General features: G+C 51.4%; 1 protein-coding gene across 5 annotated transcripts in view; it reads right to left on the bottom strand.

The window, feature by feature from the left end:
• LOC103819939 (E3 ubiquitin-protein ligase RNF213-like) overlaps window positions 1–23,786 on the bottom strand; it is a 45,394-nt gene that overhangs the window by 10,960 nt on the left and 10,648 nt on the right. For all 5 annotated transcript variants that reach the window (XR_007777410.1, XM_050973326.1, XM_050973327.1 and 2 more), the window contains 32 exons: window positions 23,563–23,661; window positions 22,120–22,242; window positions 21,556–21,736; window positions 20,844–21,017; window positions 20,422–20,580; window positions 19,516–20,117; window positions 19,064–19,229; window positions 18,299–18,516; window positions 17,619–17,759; window positions 17,347–17,508; window positions 15,793–16,933; window positions 15,147–15,340; window positions 14,649–14,801; window positions 10,413–13,994; window positions 9,538–9,674; window positions 9,134–9,229; window positions 8,611–8,729; window positions 7,965–8,087; window positions 7,296–7,378; window positions 6,394–6,541; window positions 5,938–6,073; window positions 5,348–5,524; window positions 4,912–5,051; window positions 4,359–4,513; window positions 3,840–4,052; window positions 3,295–3,476; window positions 2,475–2,595; window positions 2,273–2,373; window positions 1,862–2,041; window positions 1,356–1,522; window positions 1,158–1,260; window positions 378–492 (listed from right to left, as the gene is read on the bottom strand). Coding sequence is in view for 4 of the 5 variants with exons in the window: in XM_050973326.1 (XP_050829283.1) it covers window positions 378–492; window positions 1,158–1,260; window positions 1,356–1,522; window positions 1,862–2,041; window positions 2,273–2,373; window positions 2,475–2,595; window positions 3,295–3,476; window positions 3,840–4,052; window positions 4,359–4,513; window positions 4,912–5,051; window positions 5,348–5,524; window positions 5,938–6,073; window positions 6,394–6,541; window positions 7,296–7,378; window positions 7,965–8,087; window positions 8,611–8,729; window positions 9,134–9,229; window positions 9,538–9,674; window positions 10,413–13,994; window positions 14,649–14,801; window positions 15,147–15,340; window positions 15,793–16,933; window positions 17,347–17,508; window positions 17,619–17,759; window positions 18,299–18,516; window positions 19,064–19,229; window positions 19,516–20,117; window positions 20,422–20,580; window positions 20,844–21,017; window positions 21,556–21,736; window positions 22,120–22,242; window positions 23,563–23,661 (9,591 nt within the window). In the remaining variant the exon portion in view is untranslated. The remainder of the gene's footprint in view (window positions 1–377; window positions 493–1,157; window positions 1,261–1,355; window positions 1,523–1,861; window positions 2,042–2,272; window positions 2,374–2,474; window positions 2,596–3,294; window positions 3,477–3,839; window positions 4,053–4,358; window positions 4,514–4,911; window positions 5,052–5,347; window positions 5,525–5,937; window positions 6,074–6,393; window positions 6,542–7,295; window positions 7,379–7,964; window positions 8,088–8,610; window positions 8,730–9,133; window positions 9,230–9,537; window positions 9,675–10,412; window positions 13,995–14,648; window positions 14,802–15,146; window positions 15,341–15,792; window positions 16,934–17,346; window positions 17,509–17,618; window positions 17,760–18,298; window positions 18,517–19,063; window positions 19,230–19,515; window positions 20,118–20,421; window positions 20,581–20,843; window positions 21,018–21,555; window positions 21,737–22,119; window positions 22,243–23,562; window positions 23,662–23,786) is intronic.

The raw sequence follows: 23,786 nt of genomic DNA, 5'->3' as shown, positions 1-23,786 counted from the left end.
TCTGTTTCCCCAGGGCACCCAGCCTGCCACGAGCACAGTAAACCATCCCTGAGCCTCCAAACCATCCCTGACCCTCCAAGCCCAGCCTGCCATGAGGCACAGCAAACCATCCCTGAGCCTCCAAACCATCCCTGCAGCCTTCCAAACCACTGACATTGCCCCCTCATTCTAAATCTCTGCCCAAATGTCACCAAACACCATTTTTAGGATGTGCCCCAGCTGTCCTACACTCCCAAAGCTTGGAGCTGAGCTAGAGCCAGGAGCAGGCTGTGAATAACACACATTTCATGTTCCAGGATGCCAAACTCAACCTGTCTGTCCCTTAGCAAGAACACGAATGGTGATTTTAACTACAAAGTCACTTGCCCAGCTCTTACCTCCAAGCAGTTGACAAAAAGCAAGTAGAGCTCTTTTTTATCATTTTTCTCTAGGAGCTTGTTGTGCTCCACCTGGGATAGGTAACGCTGCACATCATCTTTCACCTCATTGAAGCTACAGGAGAGAGAGAGAGAGACCCCCTGACACAGCTGCCATGCTGACAGGACTGCCCCTGCTCTAAATCACAGCACAGCTCCCAGAGCTGGCCGTGTGACAGGTGGGGGTCACTCTGGATCCAGCTGCAAGATGGAGAAGCCCTTGTGATTTTTTGTGATTTTTTGCAGGTGACATTTGGGAATGAGCCAGGCTTTGACCACCAGCGCTCAATGAGCACTTCCAGGGAAAAAGGCCTCTGGTTCAGGAGGTGGTCATACCTGAGAAGGGGCTTTTGTGCCCTACCTGCAAAGGGAGGCTGGGAGGGCTGTGGGAATGAGGAGGTCTGTGGAGCAGACATAAGATCAATTTAAATCGTGATTAAATATCTGTGAAGAAGGAGTTTTGCTTTGCTGACCTCGATCAGAGCAACTACTTAGCCACCTTGCAGAACCCAGGCATCCACCCTCAGCACAGGGTTAAGTGAGGGACAGCCAGGTAAACCTTGCGCAGGCTGCTCACACTGCACCACAAGCCCTGTGCAAGCCAGCCAAGCTGTAGGACTAATACAAAGGGATTCAGAGTCAATGAAACTCAGGGAGGTGAGGAGAACAATGGGATGGGTTTGGTGAGGAACAGAGCTGAACTTGGCCCTGGCCTAACCTCCCCCAGCTGAATGTGCTCACCTGTACTTCAGGAGCAGCTTCAGCATCACAGAGCGGATGATGGGAGTTTCATCCACCTCATCATTAAAAGGGGACAGGAATTTTGTGTAGACAGCAGGGTGATCTGCGGAGATAAGGGAAGGACAGGTTTGGCAGTTAAGAGAAGGTGGTGACAAATCCAGCTCTTTAAGACTGAGTGTTAGGGTAAAGAGAGCTCACTTGGGTCTTTCAAGACTGTTTTTCTCTCAACAAACAGCAGATCCAGGAGGTGCTGGATCACCTTTGGCTCAGGGGGCTTATTGTCCTTGAAGCACATGGTGGTGACCACGTCAATGAAGAAATTATTGCACCTCTGCCGGAACAGGGCCTTCTGTGCTATGGCAGCTCTGGGAGGGGCAAAAGCAAACACAGAACCTCTTAAACCACACAGGAATCAAGCAGACACAAGCAAAAGTCACCCAAGGGAAATACTTTTCAACCTTCCCAACGAGATGATCCTTGAGGTCCCTTCCAACCCAAACCATTCTATGATTTGCATGTTTTCAGTGGCCAAGGCAGCTTTCCCCTTTTTTCAAACAACAGAACAGACAGGACCTGTTCAGTTCCAGAGGGATGAAGCAGAGTTCACCCTCCACTCTGCTTGTGTCGACCACCTCAGAGTTGAGAATTTCCTCACAAAGCCTTCCCACCCAACACTTCCACCTTGGAGATGGCAGCTGGAATACCTGAGCTCCTCAGAGACAGTTAATTCCACATTCTCCACAGCAGCTCTGCAGTAGGGACAATACATCTGTGCTGGCACCAGCCACTGGCTGATGCACTTGTGGCAGAACATGTGGTTGCAGGGCAGGAAGGCGGGGTCCTTTGGCTCTCTCAGGCAGATGGGACACAGCTCCAGACCATGCCTGGAATCCAGAAACAGCAATGAGTACAGCTGCTTCTGCGCTGCCTCCCCAAAAGCCTTGAACAAGACGTTCAGCCACAGCTAGACCAAGAGCTGGCTCACTGCTCAGCTCAGGGTGCAGAACTAAGCAGGGTCATTGCTCTTCCCTTGGCTTTCACTGCACTGCCACAAGCGTGCTGGCAATGCAGGCAATGTCCCTGCTGGCCCCTGCAGCCTGCCCCAGTGTCAGTACCTGTAGAGCCTGCTGCTGACTTCATCCTTGCATTCCTGCAGCACTCTCAGCACCGCAACAAAGGTTGGATGAGACTTGATGTCTGAATCTTGCTGGAAACACTGCAGAGGAAAAGGACAAGGCCCAGTAACTCAGCTGCAGCACCTGAGATGAGCCCATGGTCAGCTGAAGAGGGAAGAGGTGAAATGGCAGCTTTGCTCACCTCGGCAAGAACCAAAGTATATTTTCTCACTAAATCCTGGAATTCTGGCATGACGGTGTGGATGTCCAACAGGACGTGTTCCACGAAGAGTGCCATGGCAAACACACGGCTCCAGCAGGCCCTGGAGGGGACAGCAGGCTGGCACCACAGCAGGAATGGCAACCAGTGGCTCACTGCCACTCCTGGTCCACTCCACAGCACTCCCACACACTTCTCACTTGCTTTGCCCTTTGGGTTTCCTGAGGGGTTTTTGTCAAGGACAGAAGATTCCAGCACTTCACCCAGGGGGCTCAAGGACCTGGCCTGGAGGCAGCACTGCAGCAGGACCAGCAGCACTGGACATTCTTTCTCACACCTCTAACTTCAATCTCAAAAAATTTTTAAAATACCAATCACAATTAGCTGCACCTTCTTCACTTCAAATAAACTAAACAAGGTCTGTGAGAAACTGGAATAGCGCTCTGGGCTTTCTTCCAAAACACAAGAAGCAGTGAAATTCCCCATCTCTTGAGTCCTTATGCACAGAGGACGAAGTAGGGAGTCACTGCTGGTTAACAGGAAGCTGAGGAGAGTTTTAAATAACCGTTGAACCCAGATAGAATGCAGCAGATGATATTGCCAAATTTCAAGAGAGAATCTGCAAGGAGATGAGTGAACAAAAATGTGGTTCTTGCTGCTTGTTATGTGTTTGAGCCCAGCAGGAACCTGGACAGGTTTGCAAAGCCTGAGAAAAGCAGCACCAGAACAGCTTCAGCCTGCTCCAATGCCCCAGAGAACCTCCAGGCAAAGAGTAGGGCTGTGAGCAGAGCTTGGTACCCACCTGAGCTTCCTCAGCAGCTGATGGCAGTGGCTGCCCCTACGCTGGGCACTCTCCTCTTTGCACAGGAATTCAATGGGCATATGGAGGTTCTTGACTCTCTGCAGCCAGAGCTCAGGGGAGGCTGTCTGCACCAGCTTCTCCAGCTCCTCAGCACACACCATGGCAGCCAGCACATCCAGAACCTGCACACACACAGGGACAGGAGTAACAACAGCTGCATTTCAGAATTATTTATGAACCTAGGGCTCTCAGACTGGTTTGCTATACCACATGTTCTACTGAATAATGTCCTACTTGATTACTTTGGGCTCTGCAATTCTCATGTTTGTGGCTTGACTCGCTAGCATGTCCAATAACCAATGCAAAAGCCAGGCAAACTATTTAAAAACCTGCTTGTAGCAATAAGAACACAGCAGATCATTCTCAATTCTGAGAAACCCCAGCCTGTGCTTCCCCCTCTGCTGTGGCTGCAATCCAAAGGAGACTGAAGAGCAGTGCTCCCTGCTGAAGAGAGAGCTCCCTGCCAGGGCTGAGGGAGTGACTACCATCTCAGAGCATGGAGTTCTGCATTCTTTCTGGGTCCGGAGGTAGCCAGTCACACGGGGGTACACAGCCAGGATCCTGGAGAAGTTCTGCAGGCGGCTCTTGAACTGATTGTGCGCCAGGTGGGCCCAGGGCAGGGAGGGCACCAGCTCATTTGTCCAGGGGGACTCTGCCATCCACTCCTTAACACAAGACAGGAACGCCACACGCAGACACTGCAGGGGTGGGACACAGAAAACCAAAGGTGAAAAAGTACTTTCATAATTCATTTTGTACTGGAAAGCCTGGCAAAAATCTGTGAAAGATGGGAATCACTTCCCTACAAAGACAGCATTAAATGTGTCAATTTATATAGGTGCTGCCTTTCTGAGTGACCTGTGTCCAGTGGTCTGCTCTGGGGTTCCCTTGCTGTTGGGCAACTGTCTCAGAGGGGCATTTTCACCAAGGCAGGACTGATTCAGAAGGACACATTCAGAGGCATCACACTCTTCTCCCCATCCAAAGGGTTTCCAGCCCCTGACCTGCAGCTGCTCCCGAGAGGACACACCAATGGTCAAGACAATCAAGTCTCTGATGTAGCACTCAAAGAGCAACTGCCTTTCTTCCCCAGTCAGAGCAGAGATGAATTTTCCCAGGGCAGTTTTCTGGAAGTATTTCACAAACTTCTCAGCATGGCCTGGAAAATGAGGATGCAGAGAAAAGCTGGATGTTAGGAGGAAGCTGGCTCTGACACAGCATCTATCCTATAGACACTGACACCTCAATAAACACTGATGCATCCAGGGCACTGAGGAAGGACTCAGGCCAGGCTTTGTCAGTCCAGCACTGTGTTGTATTTCTGGAATCTCACCTTGTCATTAACTCTTGGCTGCTCCACAGCACTTTGAATGCAAGGGCACAGAACAGGTGAGAAAGATGAATGGTGAGAAGCACAAAGAAAAGCTACCTGCACAGAACTCTGCTGGCTCACAGGAGTACAGAGGACTGAAGGTGACTCCAGTGACAGGAGGGGCACAGCAGTGACAAACCAGAGCTCAAAGGGCAGTGATGGAGTTGCTGAAGCCAGGCTCCCACCTTCAGTGTTTTGGATGTACTGAGTCTCCAACCACATCTCTTCCAGGTACTCCTTTATCCTCCAGCTGAAGGGCATCTCATTCCCAGCATCAGCAGATACCATCATGTTGTTCTGCACCACGATTATCTCTGGCTGAGGGCTGGGGGGTTAAAAGGTACAGGGTTAAGGCACAGGGCTTTTATCTGGGAAACACAGTGCAGACAACAGAGGCAGAGGCTGCAGAAAGAAACTGAGCTCTAGGAGGGAGGGGAGACAGAAGGGGAGGGAACTGCAGGACTTTAAGAACAGGCTGAACTGTGAGCAGTGCCCGGCTGCCCTCATGGAGCAGCCAACAAAAAACATCCCTCTGCCTCAGGGGTTAGAGCCAGTGCTGGGCTACTCCCAGTGCTGCCAGCCCAGCCTAGCCCAGCCCTCCTGCTGCTCCCCTGGGCTCACCTGTTCTTCCCCACACTCAGGAATTTGGTGTCATTGAAGATGAACATCCACAGGTTTGTCACCCAGTTTGCTCCTGACCTGGCCAGCAGCTCCAGATTGCCATTCCTGTCTATGGCAGCGATCAGGAGAGCCAGGAAGGGAGTGACCACCTTCTGCACTCGCTTCCACAGGGCATGCCTTTGGGGAGAGAGAGATGGAGAAACCCAGAGGGAATGTGAGCAATGACATCAGCAAAACAGGAGGTGCCTGCCCTGAGTAACTAATTCTGTCACATGTCAGTATTCTGACACATGACAGAATAACATGTGACAGAATCCTAATGCTGCCTTTATGGGAAAGAATACTACCAACAAAAATCCCTTCACTTCTCTCACTTCTGGCTTACCTGTAATCCCACTGTTTCACTCAAGCACTTGTGCATCCCTGTCCCAGTACAGCCCCTTCAGCTCTAACTCAGCCTTCCCCAGGAGAGGCTAAAATTGCCTTCAGAGACTTTCTAGCACAGACTGGAGACTGACACTGCACATGCTGAGATTACACAGACCCTTCATGGGAGGCTGCAAGTGACAAGGCAGTGCTGCTGTCCTCACCTGAAGGTACCTGCCTCCTGCAGAGCACTGAGGTTGCAAGCCTCCCGAAGCATCCAGTTTTCTGGCTTATAGGAATTTTCTTCTTGCTCCTTCAACAGGCTGGAGAGACGAGCCTTGGTTATCTTCAGGAAAGAGGCTACAAAACAACAGGGAACTTATGTTTGTTTTCTCTTCTATTAGCTTGGACCCAAATATCCCCCAAGAACAGCTGGGGATAACAGCTCAAATCTGACAGCTGTTCCAATAATTGGCCAAGTGGGGAAAAAACCAGCCAGCATGGTGAAAGAAAAAGCCACCACTTAAACAGCAGAAAAGCCCTGCACCCACCAACACACTGCAGCACAGACACACATTCTTGGGAAAGCCCCCTTGCCTGCACCACAGCAAGGACCTCTGCATCCCCAGTGAGCTGTTTCGGTGGACCCCAGATGTCCAGGGACTCCCTGCAGCACACACCTTTCAGCTCATCCTCTCTGGAGAAAAGGCCAAGCAGAATCTCAATTCTCCTCCTGCTCCGGCTCAGGTCCTCGTTCTGGTCCCGCAGCATGCCCACAGCACTCTGCACACAGGTCCTCAGCAGCACCGTGGTGTCCAGGATCTCACCCTGCCCAGGAGAACAAGGTCATTCCCCTGGAGTGACCTTCCTGTCCCCAGCACACTCCCTTGGAAGGTTTCCAGGGCTCCCTCAAAGGGCCTGCTGCCTGGCATTCCTGTTCCCAGCTTCCCTCAGCTCAGGCTGCAATTTTCAGCTCTTTTGCTATCAAGAGCATGATGCAGCTTCTGTGGCCCTTTTAAACTAGCCTGTGAGACAGCACTTGTGCTGAGCTGAGATTCCTGCAGGGGAAAGATTCAGCAGTTTGAGGAAAGAAATGGAAATAATGTGATCAGGGAAAATCTGCCCCTCCTGGGAAATGCTCCATGTCCCTGGTGCTGGGCATGTCCAGCTGAGGCTGCCAGGGGCACACGAGGCAGTGTGAACGTGGCTGCAGCACAGCCAAGTCCTAAGCCAGCTCCAGCTCCACCTCAGAGCACACAGCTGGAGTGAGGCTCAGGACCACAGCTCCCACCTCCAGGAGGAGAAAGGCAACAGAAATTCTTAGAGCCGACTTTTAAAAATCAGAAGAATGAAATTACTAAAGAATTATAGAGTCCTTAGAATGGTTTATTTCTTTAGTGATACTGCTTTTGACTAGGTAGTGGGGAGGAGGAACTTGTATCTGATCAGTAACATCCATGATGCAAATACTGCTGATTGGTTTCAGGTGAAGGGGAACACAAAAGGTGGGTTGCACCCATGGATGACAGAGCAGAGAGCCACAGTGACAGCTGAGAGGCAAACAAATGTGTTCTGAACTGACCTCACGGCGCTCTGCTCCTGGCACTGGTGCTCCAACCTCCACCTCTTTCTGATGTGCTTCTCCACTGGCAGGCAGAGCTGCAGCTAAGGTGCAGAATTTTTGTTAGAAAGCAGCAGTGCACCCTCCATCAGTCAGATGAGAGTTTATTTTAGCAACTGCATCCCAGAGCAGCAAAACATCTGTCAGAGACCCATTAGCACCTGCATGAGTAGCTGAGATACACCTCAAACACAGCCACAGCTGCTCAGGCTGTCAGGCTTCATGCAGCAAGAGCTGGAAGGAATGTGACACTGGGCTAATGCCTTAAGCTCTCCCTGACTCCTGTCAGGTGGTGTGGTGAAAGGAAGGAGAGTAAGGGGAAAGAAAGATCCTTGTCAGTCTCTGCCATGCAGCATTTGCTACCTCCTGTGGTGGGACAGAGCATTCAGGCTGCTGAGCAGTGAAAATGCCACATTTTTGTCAAAAAGAAAAGGGAAAAATACCAAATTAACTTGCTTGATGACCTAAAGTTGTAGTAATGAATTAAATACAAGTTGGGAGCCAGGTGGTGACCCTCACAAAAATCAGGTGCTGAGCAGGGTAAGTCATCAGATATATTGTGCCAGGCATCAGTTCCTGTAGTACGAAATCTGGGGCCACAGCTCCCCCTTTCCCCAGCACACAGCTCACCTCTGGTTGCACCTGGATCCTGAGAGAACACCCGGCTGATGGTGAGGTTCTGCAGGGCTGTCAAGTCAGAGATCATGTCCTTGGATCTGCGGAGGTCATCGATGTGCACTGACTGCCACAGCCCTACAGGCACAGAACAAGAAATCACTCCCAGCCTGCAGCTTGTTCTTCCAGAAGAGCTCCCCCAGAATTACCTGCCAGGCCCTGGGGTTACCTTCAGGGGTCACCAACTCTCACCTCTTGCTGTAGGAGGGGAAAGCACGACCCTCAGAACCTGCTGCTGCACACATCCCTGCCTGACAGTTCCAAGATTCTGAGGCTCTCAGAAGCCCCCAGACCCAGAGGAACTTTGCTGGACACATCAGCACCTGCTCCAGAGCCTCTGGAGGACAACACACCCACAGTTACCCTTGAGGCTGTGTGCTGCTCTCCAGCTGACTGGAGAGGGGACCTGTCTGTCAAGGTGCTTCCAGCCAGGACTGCCAGGTACTGATCCCCTGGGCAGTCCTGTGGGACAGGGAAGCAGCTCTGACAACCTACAGGACACACTGAGTCCAGGTTTTCAGCATTTAAAGGAAGAATGAGCAAGAGAAATGATTTCCTGAAGGCAGCTGAAGAGTGAGGAGGGACAGATGGGCACACCCACCTCCATGGAATCCCATGTAGGATGTTCCTCCTTCTAGCCGGGAAAGCTTCATGATAAAGTAAACAAAGACAGAGACCTCCCCCAGGTCCACCTTGTTGATTTCATTGACAACAGCATACCTGCAGCAAAGAGGAAATGCTGTTGGCACAGCAAAGGCCCATGGCCACAGGTCTCTCCTCAGAGAGGACACATGTCCTCTCCCAGAACAGACACAGGTGACTCCCACTCCTTCCTCCCAGCTGTGGTGCTGACCTGCCACCTCCAGCTGTGCCCAGAATTACCCCATGACCCTCAGCCCTTCAGGGCTGCTGCAGCCAGGGACAAGAATTCACACTACAAAGGGGATTATCCGCTCATTTCACCCAGTTTTGCTTATTCTGACTTGGGAATCAGTGCATTTAGATTAATTCTGCTACAGAATAAGTTCTGCAAATTCCTGAGAGTGAGATCCCCAAACAGCACCAATAACCAAACACAGAGAGGAGTGGCCAGGGAGAACTGAACCATTCCACACCCCACTCACTTGGCTGAGGTGATGAGCTGGGCATCCTTAGAGCCATCTTCAAAGTCTGTCTGAATAATGAGGACTTTATTTCCTGAAGTGGAATCTAGGAAATCCCTGAAGAGTGAAAAGAGATTTAACAAAAATCACTAAGTATAAGGATTAAACATTAGAGACCGTAGAACCAGCCACTCCACATTAGCTTTGGCTAATGTGCAGCAGCAGCAGGAGAGAGAAAAACATAAAATCCCATCTCATGTGATGCAGCTGACAAGGTTTGTCTCTCATCAGCAGATATCTGGGCAGAGCCAGCCCACTGCCAGCATAGCCTCCTTTTTCCATATGTGCTACTCCGAATGCTCTGCCCATGCAACTTCCACACAGCTGACAGCCCATTCCAAGCATGAAAATTGGCCCAGACTCACCGGATGCACTTCAGGAAGGAGTACTCTGTGTCAAACTGCTGCAGGAACAGGATTTGGGGCCTCTGGGCCCTGCCCTGCACCTCTTTCTCCAGGCAGGCAGCGTCGGCACTGGTGAGCAGCCGTGAGAAGGTGGTGACCTGGGGAAAGAGGGGCAGCAATGCAGTACAGACGCACCTGTGCTCACAGGGCTGCCAGCCTGCTGCAGAGATGCACTGTCCCCCGGCCTGCTGCAAAGCTGCACTGTACTGCCTGGCCTGTGGCAGAGCTGCACTGCACTGCCCCCCAGCCTGCAGCAGAGCTGCACTGCAATGCCCCCCAGCCTGCAGCAGAGCTGCACTGCACTGCCCCCCAGCCTGCAACAGAGCTGCACTACACTGCCCCCCAGCCTGCAGCAGAGCTGCACTACACTGCCCCCCAGCCTGCAACAGAGCTGCACTGCACTGCCCCCCCGCCTGCAGCAGAGCTGCACTACACTGCCCCCCTGCCTGCAACAGAGCTGCACTACACTGCCCCCCCGCCTGCAGCAGAACTGCACTACACTGCCCCCCAGCCTGCAACAGAGCTGCACTGCACTGCCCCCCCGGCCTGCTGCAGAGCTGCACTGCACTGCCCCCCCGGCCTGCTGCAGAGCTGCACTGCACTGCCCCCCCGGCCTGCTGCAGAGCTGCACTGCACTGCCCCCCCGGCCTGCTGCAGAGCTGCACTGCACTGCCCCCCGGCCTGCTGCAGAGCTGCACTGCACCCCCAAATTAATGTTTATGTCCCAGCACCAAGCTCTGCACACCCATCACTGCGATGCACGCAGGCGCTGCCATGCTGCAGCCCTGGCATGGAGCTGAGCGGGGTCAGGAGGGTCAGCAGCACCCCAGCCTCACCTCGGTGAAGGTGGTCTGGGGCTCAGCCCCTGCATCCACATGGATGCTGAGGAAATCAGCAAAGGAGGTGTGCTGCTGCTGCCTGAAGTAGGTGTGGGCCAGGGAGAGCGCCATGGAACCCCCCACAGAGATGGGGAGGCGGATGACGGCATCAGGGGTGGCACAGTTGAGCAGGGCCAGCTGCGCCTGCTCAGTGACGCGGGGCAGCAGCTCGGCGGGTGCACAGGCCGGGCGCAGGCTCTGCATGCCCTGCAGCACCAGCGAGGCGCAGGTGTCGGCGTGGTAGCCCACAAACACGTCTGCTGGGCTGTACTGCTGCTGGCTGATGAAGAGCTCCTTTGTGTTGACCGCTATGAACTTCTGCACCCACCGCTTCAGCTCCTGCACGGCCTCCCTCTGGCCCTTGTCCAGCACGGTGCCGATGTCCAGGTAGTGCTTCTCCAGCCGGTTGATCAGCGGGATGGGGAAGTGCTTGTACACCACCTCCTTTTCCTCGATGACGATCAGGCGGAACTTGGGGTGCACCCGGCACTTCACCCGGTGTGTGCCCAGCCCCAAATCCACATACTTCTGCCCAGCCAGGTACACGTAGTACTGGTTGAGGGCATCATAGAGGCTCTCGTAGAGGTTCTGCAAGTTGAGGAGCACAACCATCTGGCCGGTTTCCATGCAGACCTTCACTCGGTTGATGTTCCTGCATATCTGGGTGTATTCTTGGTCCTTAGGAAAACTGGAGCCAAAGATGATTTCTGGCTGCTGTCGGGCAGTGAAAAAAGTCTGCTGGAGGATCTGCAGTGCCGCATAGTTCTCAGTCAACACAAGCAGGTACCTGCAGTCCCCATCCTCAGCACTGCTGTAAATGTTCTGTCGGATCAGCTCTATCCTACTGATATCATGAGCATGTATCTCCCCTTTTTCTGGCAACTCTGAAGTGAATATTTCCAAGGCTTTGACGTCATCTTTGCCACCGAAGTTACGAAGAACCACTGTGGCAATGTCCTGAGGTGTGGGGTCCCTATTGGAGCTCTTAGCTAAGGCAAAAAACATCTTTATGAGGCTGTAGTAGTCACGCAGGCCAAAGAACTCCCTGTCTTGGGCCTTGCAAATGTTTTCATATGCATCTGCAAAGTGATGGAAATACTGCTCTACCTTCTGCAGAGTGCCTCGTGCCGAGCAGCAAATGCCTTTTGCGCTCTCTATGAGCTCCTCTCTGCTGGGGACCCCACGAGACACAAAGATGCCTCGATTCATTTTAGCAGGGTCCAAAGCCCAGTTGGAAATCCCGATGAAGCCAACCTTTTTGTGCGGATCAGTGACATCATCGATGCAGCCATCCTCCAAAAGTGGATGCAAAGTCTTCAAGGGCATTTTGGGAGAGTCTTCTGCCAGCCCAATCTCATCCAAAACCACCACTGACACATACTCCTCCAAGTTCTTCCCTTCCTGGAATCGAGCACAGTGCTTGAAAGTGCCTATGATTCCCTCTGGAGTGGAGAGGGGGCTACACTGAAAAGACACAAGATGGATCTGCTTCAGGTGCTTGAACAGATCAGAATGAGCTGCTTGGCCCTGCATAGCATCAGCCACAATGGTTTTTGCCAGGGATTTGGAGCTCCCAGGCTTCCCAACAAGAAAAAGAGGGATTTTCAGCTCAATACAGATGACCATCATGAAGAAATTTTCCTTCAAGGCCAAGTTCCTTGCTATGGTATCCTGGAGTGGCACCCCACTCAGGAGTAAGTCCTGCATCAGGGAGATCTCTTCCAAGATCTTTTTCTGGGTATTGTAAGGCTTTGGGAGGACCTGGCTGATGGCAGTCCTATATGGCTCCTTCCTTTCCAGGGATGCATGGTAGCAGACCCCAACCGCCAGCACCAAGGACCAGATGATGCTGTTTCTGTCACTGCCGCCCTTGGGAACTTTCCTCCCAGACAGGTACTTCCTCAGCTCCCTCAGCAGCACATGGCTGTGACTGTAAAACCACTTGAACACCTCCATGCAGCGCTCCACGTCCCGCAGGCTGACGAAGCTGCACTCGTCATCCATCTGCCTCATGTACTGCTGGGAGACAAAGAGCACCTCTGTGACCATTCTCACCTCGTCCTTGGCCATGGGCAGCTGCTCCGCCACACGCTGAACAATCTGCTGGATGTACATCTTCTCCATGCGGTTGTTGAGCTGCCCAAAGTCCCACACCAGCGGGATCATGCTGGGTGGGAGCGCGTGCACCCGGTACACGAGCTGTCTCAGCGGGATGGATCCCAGCTTCTCCCGGGTGTCGTCGGCCTTCACCCGGTAGCCCAGCCCAGCCAGCTCCAGGCGTTGGATCATCCTGTCCGTGTGCTTCCGGTAGGGATTGCAGGCTGCAATGATCTGCAGGCCAGAGCCAGAGGCCAAAGGCTCCCCCTGCACCGTGCGGTCACACAGAACCTCCTTGATGCTGCTCACGGCCTCTGTTGTGTTGGCTTCGTCAAAAAAGAGGATGGTGTCCAACCCGTGCTGCTCCTTGTTGGATTTAGCTAGGTCTTCTGCTTCTTTGATCCTGGCGTAGATCATCTCTGCAGTGGTACCTCCATGAACCTTGACAAGCTTCATGTTTTCCACCTCTGCAGACCTTCTGCGTAACTGGCACAGGAACTTCACCAGCCTGGTTTTACCACAGCCTGTTTCTCCCATGATGACCACCGGGATGTTGCAGCGGAATCGCATCTCGATGGCCAAGATTTTCAGCACGTTGTCTGTGGTGAGTTCGTACGTCTTGTCGGGGTCAAACACCCTGGGGAGCCCCAGCACCATGCAAAGCCTCTCCAGCTTCTCCTTGCGGGGCAGCTGATCAAAGGGCACATTGAAGGGAACCCCCTGCAGTAACAAGCCCTGGTAGAGCTGGGCAGTCATGATGTCCTTCTTGATGACGTTCCCATTTAGAGGATCAATGGCATCAATGTGATTTCTCGTCTGCTGGAAGTGGAAACCAATGAATGTCATGGACGTACGATCCGCATTGAAAAACAGATAGGGATGAGGCTCTGACTCCCATTTCTTCCTGATGCGGAAAGGAAGCAGATCTTCCTCCGCGACGTTCTCCAGGTGGAAGGATTGTCTTCCTGAACTCTGGTCAGAAATGCTTAGGGAGGGCGTAGCAAAATCCCGCGCCATTAAAATCATGAAGCCAACCACAAAGTTCTTGAAACCATTCAAAGTGTCCCCAACAAAGTCAGGGTCGCAAAAGACAGAAGCCTCGCAGTCTCTCAGCTGAATGTTGAGGAACCAGGTGAAGTTACGGAGCTCCGCCCAGGAGGGATCCACGACCCCACAGTGCAGGAGGAAGAGCTGCACACATTCTGCAGGGCTGCCTTCCACTGAGAGCGCCTTGTACCGGAATCTGTCCAGGTCACGGCCCCGCTCAAACCTCTTCAGGTACTGGAAGGGTCTCTGGAAAGCCTCACTGCAAAATTCTTCCATGTCCATTTCCACATCCCCAGAATGGTTGCCAAGTGTCTTCATGTCTAGCACTTCTTTGGGAGACTTGCACGTTATTTTAGGGAACACATCCAAGAAGTGATACTTCTGGTGCACTGACACCTGGACAAGAGAAAAAGAAAAGGTATCACAGAGCTGTAGCCTCAATCTTCATCAGCTTAGTTAATCTGTTCTTAACAATCTCCTTGCCTAAAACCGCAGACCTGAGGAACAGGAACCAGCCTTTTCCCCCTGCATCCCTTCTCCCACTTAAAGTGCACCAAGGAATCCTATTCCCTCCTACATTTTCCTTCCAGGAACATGGGCCTGGCATCACCTCCAGCCTCATCCCAGGGCTACTTCAAAGAAAACAAAACCAAGAAACTGCTGGTATTTATTCCAGTCACTTCTACTTTCTGCTCTTACAGCTGCATATAAATATTTCCCTACTTTCAAACATGCAAATTAACATGAGAGAAGATTAGATTTTGCATTTTTATGAATCCTATAAATATTACAGTGGGGCTTGGACTAACAGGCCTTCAGAAATCACCAACCCAAGAAAACCAGACAGGCCTAATTTGCTGTCCGGTGTAAATGTCACTTTGTACAATACCAGGGACACCAGTTTGCTATGGAATACAGCACATTCCCAATGAAACAGGGAACTCCTGGGCTGTGTTTACAGTTACAGTCTCTCCAACTCACCACAGCTATGTATAAACATGTGCAAAGTGACTGAGAAATTCCCAGAAAAGGAGCATTGGTGGTACATACAGGTCTAGCTGCTGTCTTTGGCACTGGGGACACCTCCAGGATCTCAATGATGTACAGATGACACTTCTGCCGTAGCCACATATTGCCATTATTATCTGTCAGGTACTGCAAAACCAACAGCTTGAAGAGAAACTCTGGAATTCCATGCTGCACCTATCACAAAGAGAGATACCTCTTTATTTACCCACCACAACTTTGCAGAATCACAGAACAGTTGAGGATGGGAAGGCTCTCTGCTTAAAGCAGGCCCAGCTGGAACAGGCTGCTTAGGGCCACATTCAGACAGGTTTTTAATGTCTCCAAGGTGTGGACTCTACAGCTTCTCTGGGCAACTGTTCCAGAGTTCAATCACCTTGATGGTATTTGCATTACTTACACAATAATGAGAGAACACTTGCTAGGGAAATGGCTAGTTGAGAAACAAGAGCTTATCAGAAAGCTCCTGCAAGGGTCCACACAGGACTTGGACAAGACAGCTGTGGGGAGGGATGTACTCACTGAGGAGGTGATATCAAAATGGAATATCATGGGCTTTGTCTGGTGTTCTCTCTCCAGAAAAGGCAGGAGAGATTTTAGCACTTGATCTTCATCCAATTCTGGTTCAATCAGTCTGATGGTTTTCAGAAGTTCTGTGCAGTCAGGCTGATCTTTTTGCAGTCTCTCATGCAGCCTCTTCACATACAGAGATTTCCCTGTTATTAAAAACACAACAAGAATCAAAGCCATCAATATCAGATAGATCACGTTAAGAGACAATAGAAGGAAATAAAATGTTTAAGTATTCCATGCCCTAAAATATCTGAAGCTTCCTAAAAGGCATTCCTGAAAAAAGTCTAAGTCTGGTTTGAGCAGCTGGAGCCTGCAATCCAACACATTGCTCTTGTTATCCATAAGGTTTGTTTTCCTTCCACTGCCTGAAAGAAGCTTTTCTCTTTATTCAGACTTGAATCTATTGTATTTTGCGCTTGTTTCTAAAGTCAAACCAGGGGACAAGGTGACTTTGAGCTTTCACCTCCCTGCACTGACCAGTCTGATATGCTCTTTTTGACCAAGATACTTAAATCTTGGACACAAAACCTGGCAAGGTGAGCCCCACCCTGGTTTTGAGCTCTCAGCAGAGCCCACTCTGCACATGCCATCTTACCCATGCCAGCTCTTTTGGAGGACACAATCCCAACACACATGTGCTCCCTGAACACGGCTGCAGCTGAGCTGGAGGGCTGAGCCACTCGGAAGTGGCGCTGCAGGTACTGCTGGATATCTTCCTGTGACCTCTGGGGAATCATGTGCACCTTGTAGTGGCTGAAGGCAGAGGGCAGATAGCTGTTCTCCCGCTCACAGTTGCACAGGATGATGAGCCTGTAGGAGCTGTTGTAGCACTTCAGGTGCTGGAACAGCTCCTCTGCCCTGCAGCTGACCTCGTAGCTCAGCTCATCTGCATAGAGCATGGTGTAAATTTTGTCCCCACCCTGGCAGGGAATGAGGCACCTGCGCAGGAACAACCCCACCTGCTCTGCACTGGTCTTGGACGTGCACAGCAGCACCTCGTCAAAGGTGGGCAGGGGCTGCTCGGGGCTGTTCATGTAAATGGCCAGGGCAGAGTTGAACACCTCCGAGCGAGGGCAGAGGATGAGGTTGGGCTGGCCCACACAGAGCAGGTCCTGAGGGAAGTCTCTGGTGACACATTCCCTGCCACTGCTGGCCAGGTTCTTCAGCCACACGCCCAGTGTGTCGATGTCCAGGCAGTTGGGGAGGAAGGAGCCCATGTTGCTCATGTAGCACTCCCAGATGTGCTTCAGCTGGGCGCTCAGGTCCCTCTTCCCATCCAGCAGCACTTGGAAGTCAGAAACAGCCTTCCTTGATCTGGGAGGGCCCTGGCTCCTGAGGGTTGTGAGGATATCCTGCTTGTAGCAGTGAGGGTTGAGGAAGGAAAGCATCATGAGGGCAGCCTGGCTGGGGCTGCCCCGGCCCAGCTCCGAGCACAGGTAGACCAGCTGTTCCGCACTGTAGTAGTTCAGGTAGAAATGCTCACGTCGCCTGGCATTCATGAAGCTTTTCCAGCTCTCCAGGAAACTCTCCATAGTCTTGCAGAGGGCTGGGAGCACAGCTACCATATCCCCTTGCCCTTTCAGCTTTGGGATGGGGCTCAGGGAGAAGTTTATAGAAACACAGGATTCTCTGTGGGGGGAACAATACACCTGGGCAAGCCAGGAGCGGAAAAGCATGTTCCCAGCTGAGTAAAGGTCTATGAAGGCCTGGGCAAGTCTCTGGACATTGGAAAAGACCTGTGCAAAGACAGAGGAGATAGAAGCAAGCTGATTTGCAAGTTTCAGCCATGAAACCCCTGGAAAGACTTTCGATTAATGTCCCAAATCAGGCCTAGTACAGCAACCAGAGACTTTCTGTGACTTTTTAACAACAGCATCCCCAGGAAACCAGTAAGCAACTCCCAGCTTGCTACAAAATTACAGTGATGCTGGCAGCCGGGACAATCCCCAGTGCAGCCAGAGGATAAGGCCACCAGTTCACTCTTCTGTCTGCAGCTTAGTTCCACCTTAGCAAGGAGCCACAGGCAGAAACACCCATGCGCCTGTGATCACCACCCCCAGCAACTCCACTGTCAACCACAGCCTTAAAAATCTTAGGGAAAAACCAGCCCTGGCCCAACACCAGCTACTCCCTGGCTTTGGAATCTAACCTCAGAGAACCTCTCCACCTCCAGGCCTTGGTCTCCCTTGGCAGACATGAGCATCAGTTTGTTCTGCAGCTCGCGGAGCTCTGCCAGCGAGTACTTCCGGGAGGCCTCACTGTCCCCCGAGGCCGGCGGGAGGGTGAAGTATAGGACACTGTCCAAGGAGACCTGCCAAGAGCAGGAGCTGTCAGCGTGCTTGGGGCTGCGGCTCTGCCTGAGGCCAGGGCAGCAGCCCGCAGGCAGGAGGGGCAGCAGGAGCTGAGTGATCTCAGCCTCACCTTCTGGTCATCAGCTGGTGCCCTCAGCACATAGACCCCTCTGCTGTTGATGGCAGCTGCCAGGGACAGCGAGGACAGCTCCACAGAGCCATGGCTCTCCTTCACTGTCTTCAGCCACTCCAGGTGCTGAGCCGAGGCGCGCTGTGGGAAGAGGAGACACAGCACTGCCTAACTGCTCTGAAATCTGATCTCTGCTTACACCTGACCAGGACAAACAGCTTGGGCTGGCACAAGAGTTTTGTGATAGGGAAGAAGAAAAGAATGAGTACTGGCTTCAGCCTGCTCCTTCTGCATAGCTCTTCCTTACCCACTCCATGGGAGCCTGAACAGAGCCCACAGTGTTCCGACACCTCTTGCTACAGAGGCAGGCCCCTGCTGCAAAAGGATAAGAGCTCCCAGGCACCTGCCTTACCTCTTTCACACCATCAAACTTGAACGAGCCAAGCCACATATCACAGTGGAAAGCCTGACAGCGCCCTGGAGAAACCTATGCTACACCAGCTGCAGCTGCTGCAGTGAATTTTTGTGCCGCGGTAATATCAGCTATTTTTCCTCCATTAACAAGAGCCACAGTGATGTTCCCACACAGGTGCCATTTGCCCAGTGCAGCCCAACTTCCAGCCACTTCTGGAAGGCAGAAAGGCAGGAGGATGCAGAGGCCCTGCTCCAGCAGAACTCACCAGTTTCTCAGGGAGGGTCTTATCACTGTCCAGGGCTCGCCACAGCTTCTCCAAGCAGCATGTGAAGTCCTCGAAGCCTGAGTCCTGGCGGAGCTCATAGAGCAGGGAGGAGTAGCCGTGCACAGCGCCATGGAAACAGGCCACACGGTCCACGTCCATGTCATTTTCCCCCGCTGAGATAGAGGCCAGGTCAACAAACACCTTCAGCTCATTTATGTCTGAAATGAGGCAACACAGCAGTGAGCAACATGTGAGGCAGCTTGGATACCAGCTCTCATGACTACCCTCTGCAGGAAGAATGCTTTGAACAGCAGCTCCTGTATAACTGCCCATCAGCTTCCCCAGGCCCTCCATCCATCCATGGACCCCCACAGACCCCCAGATCCCCAGCTAGGATGGGAGCAGTGCCTGAGGGTGTGTGTGCAGCCGAGGGTGTCAGCGCAGGTCGGACAGCTCAGCTGGCAGACACACAACTCCATCCCCTGAAACAAGAGGATTGAACTGAGCAGCAGCTGCTCAAGCCCTCTAGATCCAGCCCAGCTCCCAGCTGGGTGGTCCCTGTGTGCTGCACGAGTGCATGGGCATGTTTAAAGCATCCTCATAGCACGTTCTACACCAAAGCCCATCAGAGATGCAACTCTCAACACCAGAAGCTGCAAAGGCACAAAGCAGATGGGGTCAGGGATTCAGTGTTCCTTCTGCCCCCTCACAAGCTGCCATCCCTTCTAGTAGTCTCTCTATAATTCCTGGGTGAGCAGCACACACCTTTCAGTGCTTCTCTGACCCAGCAGACAAACTCCTTCTGCTGGGCGAGCTCCCGCAGACAGCTACGGCGGGGCACAGTGATCCCCTGCAGCAGCTGCTTGGCTTGCATTAGCTCAGGGCTGATGGAATCCAGCTTCTGGGTCTTGTAGGGTTCAAGCTTTTCTGTCTGGAAAGCAAGTGGTGCAAACACACACTGAGTCTGGAATTGGGAAATATCACTGGTTCTGCAGCAGGGATAGGAAAGCCCTCTGCAAAAGCCACACCCCAACAAAGCAGTATCAACATCTCTCTTTAAGGAACGACTACACAAAAGCATTTGGAACATCTGAATTTTACCTCAAATAAGCATTGTGGGATAAGGAATGACTCTTTACAGACTGGGATAGACTTGTGGGAAGGTCCGAATTTAGCCAACACCCTGACAGTAAGGAGCTGAAGTCACGGATACTTACTATATGCAACAAGTTTTCCAGGATATTGAAGTCACCAGAGAGGCCTAAACTCTCTTTCACACAGTCAATGACCTTGGCAGCTTCACAGCTTGAATTCATGTCATGGTACTGCTGGATCTGCTGGACTCGCTGGTCAACCCAGCCTCTGTCCTTTCCAGGCCAAAGATCACAGATGGTCTCCAGCTCTGCTCTGAGACCTTCAGGATCATTTCTGAATCCCTGGAAAATTCTATCAACTGCAAGAAGTGTGAGACTTCCTGATGTGAGTTCATCATACAGCTTTGCATAGCTGTTAAAGCAAGGGCGGATCACGCTCTTCAAAACATCATTAAGACCCAGCTCAGGAACAATCTCCTCCTCGTCCTCCTCCTCCTCTGAAGAGTCACGCTTATACTTCTCTCCTACCTTCTCTACTGCTTCCTCCCAGAACTGCTGGAAGATGAGGCTCTTCTCAAAAGAGTGCATTTTGTGGACAAACTCTTTCAGCTCTGGGCTCAGGCTGTAGAAGGTCTGCAGGGGCCTCTTTCCCACCACCACAACTTTTTCCAGTCTTTTTGTGCGGAGATCTACTGAGTGTTGAGATTCCACCTCACCTAAAATCACTGTAAACCAGAGACAGGCCAGAAGGAGATCAGATGGTGCAACCTGGCTCCAGCTCACTTCATCCCATCCCCCAAAGCCACAAAATGCTACCAGGCAGGTGGACCCCTCTAAGTGTAATTTGATGCACAAGCACTCATTTGACCACCCCCACCCCCCATCCCAGGGCTCTAGGTTTACTTCCCCTATCCCTCCTCACCCTCACTTTGGGGCTTAGAATCAAACCTGTTCCCAAAGCCAAGAGATTTTCAAGGAAAATGCTGTTTTCTGGACTTGATACTTTCAGACTGCTCCCCAGAACTCTACCTCTCACAGGCTTCATTATCCCCCGGCACATTCTCAGGAAGGCTCCTATTGCCTCTTTCTCTTTTCTGAGCTGTGTGACTTCTTCGTGCCTCAATGCCAGCATTTCTTTCAGGCTTCTCTGGAACTGCTCCTTTCGCTCACTTGGCCATTGCTGGTGCTCTGAAAGAAAACTCACCTGTAGTCACAAAGCAGACATTTCCCAAGCCCCGCATCCCAACTCAAGTTGGGAACTGCAGAGTCACAAACCCTGCAGTGACAACACAAACTGGAGCTGGTAGATCCCTGCCCAGACCAAGAAACAGCACTCCAAACTGCTGCAGCCCCTCCTGAGCATTCCCAACCCTGGTACCCCCTCCTGAGTAGACCAGCATCATTACAGTGATGCTCTAAGCCAACCATGCCCCTTTGAACCCATCTCTTACTTGTGTCCCACATGCAAAGGAACTGTTCCTTGTGCTGGAAAACGTTCTCCAGGTGTTTAATGAGGATGTAGCCGCTGTAGATGTCACTGGTGACACTCTTAAGCACAAAATCTGCTTTGTTCACAACATTCTTTGCTTCATCTGTGAGCCTGTCCAGAAGGCTTCTGTTTGTTTCTGTTCCAGACACAAAGCATGTCACACTTCCCAGAAAACAGGCAGAATCAGGAACTTTTCCATGCCATGGCACAGAGTCCTTCCATTTCCTACTGAACCCCTACCCAAGGGCCTGTGGACTCACACCACCCTCCAACCCCTCATGTCTTTCTGAACAAAACCAGGATCCCAGGACAGCAATGTGGAAACTTCCCATGGAGAGGCAAGACCCAAACCCTGTGGGGCAAACAAAAGCCATTTGGATCCATTCACTTGGCCAACTCTTTGGCATTTTTGTGTGCCAATAACTTGTGAGAACTTCTCAGGGAAAGAAGTTATAGTCCAGAAAACCCAAGGAATCTGTAGTGGATTAGCACAAGAGGAATAGTGGCTCCCTCTTCCTTGGCCTTCCCTCTCCAAACCCAAGCTGAATAGTTCAAGCTTTGAGATAGGGACTAAAATAAGAACAGGACAATTTCTCTCTGCTGCTCTGTGCAGTGGCAGCAGCAAGGCAGAGAAAAGCTTCTCAGGGCCTCCTAAAAACTAACTACAGACCTACCATTAAAGCTGAAGATATGTTTGATGTCAGGCCATGTGAGCAGGTGGTGTAGAATCACATCAAAATCCCCCTCAGACCGCCCAGCCGTGACTGGCCACGACTTCACCATGACAGCAGACACAAGCTGGCTGAACTGGTCCATGTTGTAGGGAGAGATCTGCTCCAGGAGATTGCTGTGCATCTGCCAGGGCACACAGAGAGGGCAGGGCACACAGAGAGGGTCAGACTCTGGGGTCCCACTGTGTCTGTGTCTCAGAACTGGCACTGATGACAAGGAGTCACCTCCAGTGCTGAGGAATAGTCCAAAGCAGCCCTGTGACACAACTGACACCAGAGCTCACGGTGGAAACACATTACAAATATTCCTCATGGACCTCATTTCCTGATTTCTTGTTGATATTTTTTGTTGTTGGTTTAAAAAACAATTCCCAGCAACTCAAAGAACATCCACCTCCCCTTCCAGCACAAGGCACATCCCTGCACAACAGAATTGCTGTGAAACCCCACTTTCCTTTCTCCTCCCTTCCCTACCTTTCCTTTCCCCTATCAGGGCACACACAATACCTGGCAAGCTGCAGGTACAGCCTCTATGGCACAGCTCTGGAAGCACTGGCTGATGGAGGAGTCCATCTTTGTGATGTGGTGGTGCTGAGAACAGTACACCAAGATTTGGTTCACTGGGGGCTCCTGTAGGGCAAAAGGGAGATTTCTCATCAAATTAAAGTGTTTCTCCTGGCAGCATGAAGGAGAGATGCTATCAAGACAATAAAAGGAACCTGAGCATCAGCCTGGGATCATTTGTGAGGGCCTGGGAGAGAGATCAAACAAATAAATGCTTGGAAAATATTGTGATGATTTCCATCTGAAGTGTGTGATTACTTAATGTCTACCTCTCCAAGCTAAGCTTACAGCAAAAATATTTGTTCCCTGACTTCACATGAAAAATCAATGGCTTAAGGAAATGTGTAACTGCTGTAGAAAGAAGATGAGGAGATACACAGTGTCAGTTTGGAAGGAACTAACACATGTGGGTGTGCATTTGGGAGCCTGAGCGGCACCATTTCTGCACAAGGAATGAAAAGAGAGGCAGCAACTTGACTTCTCTGAGCCCCTGGGTGTTTACTTTGCACTTGCTGGTTCTTAAAACCACAGAGGTGATAATTCCTCTGAAGCACCAGGAAATCCACAGAGGTGGATTTCCTCTGAAGCACCAGGACTCACAGCCAGGCTACTGACCAACATTACAGCATGAGACATTGTCATGGCCAATTGCTGAGCCTCCACAACCTGGTTCATAACAACAATTGCAATTGTTATGGCCAAAGCCACTGTGTTTGCACGTGTTCCTGCTCCAAGCACAGCACAAGCGTGGCGGTACCAGCTGTGGGTTTCTCTAGGTCTGGACTGAAGGCACTTGAGGTAGTCGTTCATGTTTGGACTCAGGTGTTTATTATTTCTTATCAGTAAAACAGTCTCACTACTGTGAGTTCTGCAGTCTGTCATTAGCAAGGCACAAAATGGCTAACAATCCTTGTTACAAGGTCTTTTAAGACTCAACTATCCAATTAAGAACTGACACCTAGATTATTTCCCCTTTTAACCCAATAACTGATCCCAAAGAGCCTGCAATGCAGGCTTTTCTGCCCAATTGCAAAATGTCACCCAAACCCATGAGGAAGATGAAGCATGAAGTAGAAACCCAGGATGACACCCTGTGCCTTCCATCTTGCTTCCATCCGGAACATAGTAAAAATCCCAAAACCTCAATTTCTCACCAAGTGATACACCTACACTACTCTCTATAATCTATTTCACATTTTTGCGGATTCTAGTCTACCTTGAAGTTTAGGAAACTTTCTCCATGAATGAGGGTCAAAGTCAGTGCTCCCCTGGGGGTCAGGGCACCCCAGAACAGACAGAGAAACTTTCCCCGTGTCCTGGGTTTCCACACACAACTCGCACCATCTGCTCTGGACACCAGCCAAGGCTGCCTGGAGTCTCCCCTACCTGCTGGATTCTTTTCTTCAGATCTGCAATTAAAGCGCTCCTCCATTTCTGGGTGAACTTCTTATCTGGAAAGTTGATTTTCACAAACTCATCCCAGACCTGCAGGGAACAAGCAAACCAACCCACACCACTGAGTGCTGAGATTTAATAGGAAAATTAAAAGAAAGGAAAATAAAAGAAATTAAGAGAACAATGTAGAAGAGATGCCCCACATGCCTCAGACA

Source organism: Serinus canaria, chromosome 4, assembly GCF_022539315.1.
Source record: "Serinus canaria isolate serCan28SL12 chromosome 4, serCan2020, whole genome shotgun sequence".
NCBI lineage: Eukaryota > Metazoa > Chordata > Aves > Passeriformes > Fringillidae > Serinus > Serinus canaria.
This window is presented reverse-complemented; position numbering and strand designations above follow the sequence as displayed.